Source organism: Mus caroli, chromosome 3 (genome assembly GCF_900094665.2).
Source record: "Mus caroli chromosome 3, CAROLI_EIJ_v1.1, whole genome shotgun sequence".
Taxonomy (NCBI): domain Eukaryota; kingdom Metazoa; phylum Chordata; class Mammalia; order Rodentia; family Muridae; genus Mus; species Mus caroli.
The window spans coordinates 102,249,540-102,259,063 of record NC_034572.1 but is presented as its reverse complement, the minus strand read 5'-3'; the positions used below and the strand labels follow the sequence as shown (position 1 = coordinate 102,259,063).

The following is a 9,524-nucleotide window of genomic DNA, read 5'->3' as shown; positions in this document are numbered from 1 at the left end:
TGCTCATGCCTCTGGAGCCATGTGATTTCCACCATGTCTCTAGTGACATGAGGCTGACACCTTCTCCTGTACACTAACTTACTCTGATTTCAACTAGTCCTTAAAGTGTTCCAGATATTTAAAATTATCTGCCAAGAAATCATGCTTATGCAAGGATAACTAGATAACCCTTTCAAAATGAGGCAAACACAGATAATTTGGGAGAACTCCCAGGAGGGTTACTGGATTCCTTTTTATAAATGATCACTTCCATAGTGGGACTGGGACAAAAATACATACAGCAAAAATTGGTAGAAGGAACTCTGTGAGTTCCAGGGCAGCCTGGGCTACATAATGAGGCCCCCTAATCTCTCTTTTTTTTTTTAAAGATTTATTTATTTATTTATTATATGTAAGTACACTGTAGCTGTCTTCAGACACTCCAGAAGAGGGCGCCAGATCTCGTTGCGGATGGTTGTGAGCCACCATGTGGTTGCTGGGATTTGAACTCTGGACCTTCGGAAGAGCAGTCGGGTGCTCTTACCCACTGAGCCATCTCACCAGCCCGAGGCCCCCTAATCTCAAACACCAAAAATCAAAGAGACAAACACATTGAGAGATATGTAGAAATAGTTCTATGCTTGATAAGGAGTAGGGAAGTCAGAAGACAAGCAAGGGAAATGGCAAGTTAAGCAATGCAATAAACCAACATGCAAAATATGTGCTTTGTCACAGCAGTAGAAAAGCCACTAAGACAAGTACACAATTAAGGATTACAGGGCCATGTGTGGTGACACACGCCTTTAATTTCAGCACTCAGGGGCAGAGACAGGTGGATCTCTGTGAATTCAAGGCCAGCCTGGTCTATACAGTGAGTTCTAGGACATCTGGGGATATGTAGAGAGTGACTCATCCTTGTCTCCGAGAAACAACAACAAAAACCAAACAAAAACTTGCCCCCCAACACCCCCCAAGCCCCCAAAACACCACCATCATCAACCAAAAAAACCAAAAAAAACAGATTACAGCTGTGTGTTATCTTAGGTCATAGAAGTTTATTACATGGAAAATCCAAGACAAGTATTTCTTCTTACATCATTCTCTTATAGGAAGGCTAAACAGACAGACAGGGTACATAGTAGATTAGCAAGCTTAAGGGACTTCAAGATGTATTATTAACTCTTGCTGTGAGGTCCAGTGAAAGTCCCATTCTCTTAGAATGTAAGAGATATTTTTGTCACAATGCATTGCCACAGTACATTCTTAACATTAGTAAGAATTGTAAGTATGGTCACCTGCCACTTTAGCACATAGTAGTTAAAGATGGACCCTGTATACTCAGGAAGAATTATAATGGAGCTTAACATTCTTATTTGATGATCTTGTAGAAGTCTTAATGCAATAACAAAATGCAGTGAGTGTACAAAATGAGAGCCCACTTCCCTAAGCCCCCCTCCGCAGACTACAGTCTTTGGACACATACGACAACCAATGTTGTGTGAAACAGTGTGCCTTGCTATGAACAGCAGCTATTGAGAACTCAGCCATATCTTTCTTGATTGCATTTGCTATAAACTAATCCTGAGTTGTCACATGCTGACCCTGTGTACCCTCGGACATTTCAGAAGTCTTAGGTCTGTGTAAGTACACACTAAGACGGTCACTCAATAGAGAAAGCTGCCTCTGTCTTTGGGTAATACAAACAGACATCCTGAGCATGTATGAAACTTCAAATTTTCCATTTTCCACCCTTTTTTTGAGTCAGGGGTTTATCTGTGATAGCAATAATCTCTTTGAATTCAGATGAGGAACTTCTGAACAGAAAGACTGTTCTCTGCCAGACGGAAAAACATCACCTGGGGAACACTGTCATCAGCAGAGCCCCGCAGAAGTCTGTCTTGTTTGACAGCAGGCATGAAGTGCTTAATTAGCACTTCCGGGTTGGGGACTCCCCTACTGGCCTGACCCTCCCACAGGCCGAAGACAACTTGGAAGAAGGCAGAGCGGTCTGGCAAAGGCAGGGAGTTACTAGAGCTCTGCATCTGCGCACGGGGCAGGACGATTGGGCGGAACTGCAGGCGGGATCGCTTATTACGCTTTCCGGTTTGTTGGGGGCGGAGCTCAGTAATTTGGCTTCTGTAGGTGACTGTCAGGGGAAAAGCTGTAGAGCAGGGTGTGTGTTGCGGGGCAGAGTCTGGAGGGGCAGGATCACGCCGGGCACCAGCTCTGCCCAGGTGCCCGAGGGCACTAGGATAAAGTCAAAGCTGCTCACACGGGAGGCCGGTGGACTCAGTCTCAGGCACCAGCATCATGCCTATGACACTGGGTTACTGGGACATCCGTGGGGTGAGCAACCACCTGATGAGTGGGAAGGATTGCAGGGCTAGGAGGCGAGCTGGGGGGTGAGGATGGGGTGGGGCGAGAGGAATCCCTTGCTTGTCTGGCTCAGGGTCTTGCACACATGTCCTTACTGGTTTGTGCGCCCGTGTATATGCACTTGGAGGAGGTGAAGTCACACAGAAGTCCCCCGCCCCCATTCCTATCTTTTCAGCTAGCTCACGCTATTCGGCTGCTTCTAGAATACACAGGCTCAAGCTATGAGGAGAAGAGATACACCATGGGAGATGGTAATGCTATTTGTCGGTCAGACGTCTCCTGTCCATTGGCGCCTAGCAATTGGTGCCTAGCAATTGGTGCCTGCATTACATTACACGCCTCCCGCACTACGGGGCTCCCCCAGATGGACTTAGAATCTGCCTCTTTCAGTAAGCCCCAGAGAGCTGGGCTTGACCTTCCTTCCTCCTGGAAGTGAAGGGGTGGGTCCCCCTCATGTTGAAATTAGGTCACATTCCCCATCAAGACTTGCCTATTCTTTGTAGTTCCAAGCACTCTTTATTCCTGAAACCTTCAGGGATAAAGGCTCACTGTGTGAGGTTACAGATCCTTGTCTTAGGGGGTTGGGTCCCTGAAATAGGTGTGTTGGACACTGGGCTGATTTCTCTTTATGCAATCTCATCAATCACAGCTCCTGACTATGACCGAAGCCAGTGGCTGAGTGAGAAGTTCAAACTGGGCCTGGACTTCCCCAATGTAGGTAGAGGGGGACGGGGAGGTTTGGGGAAGTCATCTCACCTCCTCGCCTGGCGGAGGGGCTTGGAGTCAATGCTTCCTTCTGTTCACTTGCTTCTGTTCCTGGTGGCTGCACAGTGTTTCTGAGATGGGCTGTGTCCTAGCTTTTCCATTCAGTGTGCAGTGTGTTCGTGGGGGGCTTCCCATGCTAGCCATGATGAACGCCAGACCACATGTCAGTCCTAATCCAGAGAAGGAAGGCTGGGACCTCACATCCTGTCTGACCATCCTTTATTGTCCAAGCAGTTGCCTTACTTAATTGATGGGTCACACAAGATCACGCAGAGCAATGCCATCCTGCGATACATTGCCCGCAAGCACAACATGTGTGAGTGGGGCGTCTGCAGGGTGGGGTGGGGGACAACCTACTTGGCTTGGCTGGTGTGAGGTGTTGAAGATGCGTCTGTGCTGTGTGTGCTGCAGGTGGGGAGACAGAGGAAGAGAAGATTCGAGTGGACATTTTGGAGAACCAGGCTATGGATGTCTCCAATCAGCTGGCTCGAGTCTGTTACAGCCCAGACTTTGTGAGTCTCATCTATCTCCCTTCCTGGGCTGGACCAGGCAGCGTTGGGGTCAGGAGTCAGCTCCCTCAGATTCCCAATCTGCACAGATCTTATTTACCTTTGGAATTTCTTAGCCTCTTACCCTCCAGGATGTTTCATGTATTGTCATCAGCTGTCCCCATGACACTGAACTATCAAATGAATGCTCTTACTTAGGCCCCACCTATTTTAGGCTGCAGTCCAGACTTCCCAGAGTGGACATTAAGTTCCTAGATAGTGAAGTTGTGTTTTCCAAGTGTTTTCTACCTGTGTCCTCTGCCATAGGCCCTCTACCAGCTAGTTCATATCTTTGTTGGTCACGAAATACAGGAATATCCCATGGATTAGAAAAAGAAGTCCAAGATGAGAGACTGTTACAGAACCCTTTCCAGCCTCTCAGAGTGCTTCTGTTCACACCCCCTGGAGCCAGCATATTCCTTAAGTAGCACAGGGTCAGCCTGAAGGATTTTCTCTCCTTTTCTGCTTCAGATTCTCCTCAATTTATGGGGAAAACTCAAGTATATTTCATTCTTCTGGACCCATTGTGTGGACTCTCATCTCCTCTGAGTATTTTAGTTCTTGATTCTTTGATGCTGCCTGGCATTGGTACCTGCCAGGTGCTCAGGGTATCCAGCCATGTAGGCATCAAGAATGATGATGCCCCACTGTGGGCAGTCTTATTCTTCCCTGGCCTTCCACTGCATTTGAAGGGTGGGGTGGGCTACCGAGGAGTCTAGTAAGTAAGTACTCATATGTTAAATCGAAACCTGGACTGTGACTGAGTCTCCATCTTAGTGGAGACGGCTGCCCACTCCTGGCTATTTAGGGCCATGCATGATACTGAAGGGACAGTCCTTCTTCAGAACTTACATGGTGACAGCTGTTTTCTGCCGCAGGAGAAACTGAAGGTGGAATACTTGGAGCAGCTCCCTGGAATGGTGAAACTCTTCTCACAGTTCCTGGGCCAGCGGACATGGTTTGTTGGTGAAAAGGTAAAGGGGGAAAAGTTGAGCATTGTCATTCTCCTCGGGGACAGAATTCTATGCCATCTCTCATTCGTGGCCCTTTGCAGATTACTTTTGTAGATTTCCTGGCTTATGATATCTTGGACCTGCACCTTATATTCGAACCCACATGCCTGGACGGTTTCCCAAACCTGAAGGACTTTGTGACCCGCTTTGAGGTGATGCCCTGGTCCTACTTCCCCTTGGCTGTCAACTTTGCCTTGATGTTTTCTTGGGCTGAGGATAAGAATCAGGAATTGAGCAATTGCTTTCTGCCAGTGTCAGTGCCGAGCACCCTACATCTGTTGATCAGGCTTATAGTGATCAGCGTTCCTCCGTGGTGGAGGGGACTATCAGTCCCATTGCTTGGCTAAGGAAATGTGAAACTGTGGAGTTATACTTGCTCAGGGCTTCAGCACGAGCAGAGCTGTGCCAGGGTCTCCCGTGACTTCCCTTGCATACAGGCAGCTCTGGACCTCATTGACGTCTTTAGAGATATTCTAGGGGCTCATGCTCCTGCTAGAAGGCCAACAGTGTATGTAACTGCCAATGCACCTAGTCCATGCCTGTATGGAGGCTGGAGATGGGATTGGATGAAGCTCAGTACCAGGTGCAGAAGTGTGGCTTTCTCCTTAGGGAATGATTAGAGTGAGCCTGGCTTTTCTTTTCTGATCTATCTGTATCTATAAACTTTGACCCTGGTTTTGCAGAGTCACTGGATGAGATAGGGGTTATCTTTGAAACATGCCTCTTTGTCCTGCTAGACTGATTCATGCTCAGTGTGCAAACCCAGGCAAGATGTGTGCAAGAGGAGCATGTCTGTGTAGACACAGGGGTGTGCAAGAGGAGCATGTCTGTGTAGACACAGGGGTGTGCAAGAGGAGCATGTCTGTGTAGACACAGCATGTCTGTGTAGACACAAGGGTCCCTTGGGGAGGTCAGGAAGGGAGTGGGCCAAGAGAGTACAAAATTTGAGAGACAGAGGCCAGGCTAATCCCAGATGGGTGCAGTGTGGGCAGGAGGAAGCTGTTTAACCTCTCTGGCTCTGAGCAAATCTTAGTGTTTGGTTTTCTGTTTTTCTTTAACTCTCAGGGACTGAAGAGGATCTCTGCTTACATGAAGACCAGCCGCTTCCTCCGAACACCCCTATATACAAGGGTGGCCACTTGGGGCAATAAGTAGAGCCTTGACTGGGTAGGAAGTGGGAACCGGGGGGTTTTGAACTTCCTGTAGCCCTAGTGCTGCTTTCTGTCCATCTCCTTCCTGACCCCAGAGTGTCAAAGGTCCTCTTTTCTTTCATCCAGTCCCTGCCCTTTCAAACCCTCTAAAGCCTAGGCTCCTAGTTTTCCTTTAGCAAAATGCCCTTCTAGCATGACTGTATCCCGTGCCCACTTGATGGTCTTGCCTGCCAGCTGCTGTGCTATTGTGAAGAGTTGGGACTCTCCATCAGTGCTCAGCCTGGGGCTCCCCATGCTTGTTTGGAGACTAGAGATGCCTGGTGTGTGAATTTGGTCTCTGCACAGCTCTTTTGGGTCCCTCCTGTAAAGCCTGAACCACACTGGCTCTGGCTGTCGCACTGCCAGCTTTTACTGCTATCCCCAGTGCCTGCCTAGTGACCTGAGCAGAGGCTGAGTTCACAGGAATTTTAGTTGGATAGGCAGGGGTTTGGCCCTTCCTAGCCCCACATGTTTGTTTCTCAGGAGGCAGCTGCAGAAGGCTCTGTGGATCTCAAAGGGAGCTTAGATTTCCTTTATGCTAGCAGCACTGACCTGTCATGCAGGTCTCAGTAGTGAGGATCCAGGCTGATAGGAGTCCCCAGCAGTAAGCCAGGATCCTCTCTGCCCACTGTGCTATGGCTGCCTTATATATCTATATGTCTCCAGGATCCTGTCTCTGATGTCTTCAGAGTATCCTGTCTTGGTCACCAGGGATGGGGGTCATCTTGGTTAATCCCTTCTCTTTGTGAGCCCCTGTGAAATAAATTTCTTCATGCTTTCGTAATTTCAGATGTCTTTTCCTACCATTTATGTCAGCAATACTTTGGATAGGTATAGAACTGTAGAGTGAACTTTCCATTTCAGATGGCCTCACCCCTTTCAGAAATGCAGTGTTTCTGGTGAGAAGTATCCAGTCACTCTGACTAGGATTCTTTTGTATGTGTTTGACTTTGATACTTCAGATGGCCACCTTTGTCTTGAGATCCCCAAGGCAAAGCCATTGTCAGGATCTGTACCGGGCCTGGTGCTTCTCCACACCCTCTCCGAGCCTCTCTGAGCCTCTCCCACTCAGATTTAAAATACAGTTGCTTTGGGTAAACGGTGCTGCCACCAAGAGTCAAAGGCCATTGAACAAAAACCACACCAGTCATGAACAATCCTCTTTTGAGTTGTTGGTTGTCCAAAAGACTCCCAGAACATTCCAGGCTATTGCTTCCTCCGAGAAGTGGGAGACAAGCCTGTATTGCTGAAGACACTGTGTGCTTCAGACAGGACCCAGAGGCTCTTAAGCTGGATCTGACTTGAAACCCTTCTCCTGGAGGACTAACATTCATGGTGCCAAAGGAGGGAGGCAACCCGTAACCCTTCTTAACTATCATGCCTATGAACCACAGCAATGACCAGCATGTCACAATAACCCTTACTTTGATGGTGACCAACAGTTCCTGAGTTGGACTTAAGGCTTGCTGAACAAGAGGAAAAACCTGCCTGGAATAGGGCACCTAGCCAACTGCCCAGGGCTAGTGAAGCCATAGATCTTAGAGGAGAGCACACAGCTACCACTTTGCTAAACCAGCCTAATCCTGAAATACATTCCAACGACTTGTCCTTATAGCTACAGATCAGTGTAGATGGAGAGCATTACAGAAAACCATAACCAACCTATGGAACCTAGTCCCAGCTGATAGCATCTTCAGCTCAACTCCTACCTAAGGCTCAGCGATCACTCCAGAAGAGTGGGTGAAAGACTGCTAAGGGCCAGAGGACCAAGGAGTTTGCTGTGAGACTGTGTCTGTAGGAATGTCAGAAGTCTCATGAAGTCTCACCACCATGGCTGCCTAAACATGAGCTGAACAAGGACAACACCAACAGAGACATAAAGTGGGCGGTGGGAAAGCTCATGAGGCCTCACCCAACTCTAGACAAAGAACTACAGGTGACTAAGGAATGCTGGGAGCGGCAGACGCAGTCTTCTCCAGGGAAGAACTCTCTTGTTAGTTGCCCAATACCAATGATCAGCCCTGAAAACATACATACAACTGACATGTAGACTAAATAAGTTGTATTTGTGTGTTTGGAATATATAATATATACACACACACATATATATATATATGCAACATAGAATTTATATGTGCAACAGTTAATGAAAAAAGAGGTCTATGGGAGGGTCTGGAGGGAGGAAAGGGAAGGAGAAAATGATGCAATTATAATCTGAAAAATAAAAAATAATTAAAAATTAAAATAAAGCTAATTTCAATATTTTTTATGTCTTACCGGTTGGGGTACATTGTGTGAAGGTGTGTCTCTGTGTGTTCAGTTGCTAATTCAATAAAGATTTTGTTCAAAAACTATAGCCAGAAATACATCTCCAGCCGGGCATGGTGGCGCACGCTTTTAATCCCAGTACTCGGGAGGCAGAGGCAGGCAGATTTCTGAGTTCGAGGCCAGCCTGGTCTACAAAGTGAGTTCCAGGACAGCCAGGGCTACACAGAGAAACCCTGTNAAAAAAAAAAAAAAAAAGTCTCCAAAAATGACTTAAGACTTGCATAGGCATTTCCCCAAAGTGAACAGCCAGTCACTAAGCCCATGGAATCATGACAAACACTATGAGTTGGCAGAACAGTGTCTAAATCCTGCATAATCCTAGATTATTTCCTGCAGAATGGTTCACCTCCAATGGGGGACAGGAGTTGGTGAATTTTGTCAGATCCAGTCCTTCATCTGCATGATATTCTCCTGAAGTGATTTAAAATTACACCTACAGTGAACATTAGGAGATTCCAAGGTTTCTAACAGCATCACGAGCCCTCTCGATGTACCAAAACGAGTAGTTTAGTTTGTAGGCAGGTATTTTACTCACTCCAGACTCCCCTCTAATTTTTGTGGATACCTACTTCTTTGTGCAGGTGAGTGTAGTCTCTGTACACTCTGTCTGTCATCTCAGTGTTATTAGATGTGTGGATTTCATTAATTTAAAAGCTTCTAACCAGCATCTCTCAACCGTTTCCCCTGGCTTTAGTCCTTTTATTTGAATAAATCACTGAGTAAATACTTCAAGGTAAAACTAAACATTTAGTACTCTATATGAGATTATCTTGTGCTCTTCAGATATAAAAATTTAAATTTTGCTGACAGCAGTAAATCATATACATAGGCACCAACAATTTCAGTCATTTCCTTCCTTCTTTCCTTCCTTCCTTTCTTCCTTTCGTTCTTTCTTTGTTTTTTCAAGCCCTGGCTATCCTGGAACTCACCTGGTTGGCTAGGCTGGTCTCAGACTCACAGACCCCTTCCCCCATCTCCCCCCCCCCCGACTGCGGGGACTAAAGGTGTGTGCCACCACACCTAGCTCGATTTCATCATTTCATAATGCTTTGTAACATTTGCATGGCCACTTTGTACATTGCTCAGGCATGTTTTCACCTGAGGAATTAATGTCTGGTAATCTCTCTGATTAAAACTCCTTATTCATTTCCTAACCATTGCCCAGTCATTTCCTGGAGAAAGTTGAAAGACTATGATGCTGTCCATGCCTTGGTTTCCTTAGGGATGTTGTAACTGTGCTGTTTTAGGTTACCTAGCACATAAGGTGAGAGCTAATCTTATGTAAATATCACATAGGCTCCAGTATGTCATCTCTCCTTACTTCC

General features: G+C 46.7%; 1 protein-coding gene across 2 annotated transcripts; it reads left to right on the top strand.

Annotated features, from left to right (window-relative positions):
* The first annotated feature begins 2,105 nt into the window (after positions 1 to 2,105).
* Positions 2,106 to 7,966, top strand: LOC110291417 (glutathione S-transferase Mu 1). 2 transcript variants are annotated; one of them, XM_021158559.2, is made up of 9 exons: positions 2,191 to 2,325; positions 2,531 to 2,606; positions 3,005 to 3,069; positions 3,355 to 3,436; positions 3,532 to 3,632; positions 4,547 to 4,642; positions 4,723 to 4,833; positions 5,747 to 5,848; positions 6,834 to 7,966. In XM_021158559.2, the coding sequence occupies exons 1-8, from the start codon at positions 2,290 to 2,292 to the stop codon at positions 5,834 to 5,836; spliced, it is 657 nt and encodes a 218-aa protein (XP_021014218.1). In that variant the 5' UTR covers positions 2,191 to 2,289; the 3' UTR covers positions 5,837 to 5,848; positions 6,834 to 7,966. The 2 variants fall into 2 exon arrangements, with proteins under 2 accessions (XP_021014217.1, XP_021014218.1); XM_021158558.1 differs by lacking the exon at positions 6,834 to 7,966 and having other exon boundaries at positions 2,106 to 2,325; positions 5,747 to 6,655.
* The last annotated feature ends 1,558 nt before the right edge of the window (positions 7,967 to 9,524 follow it).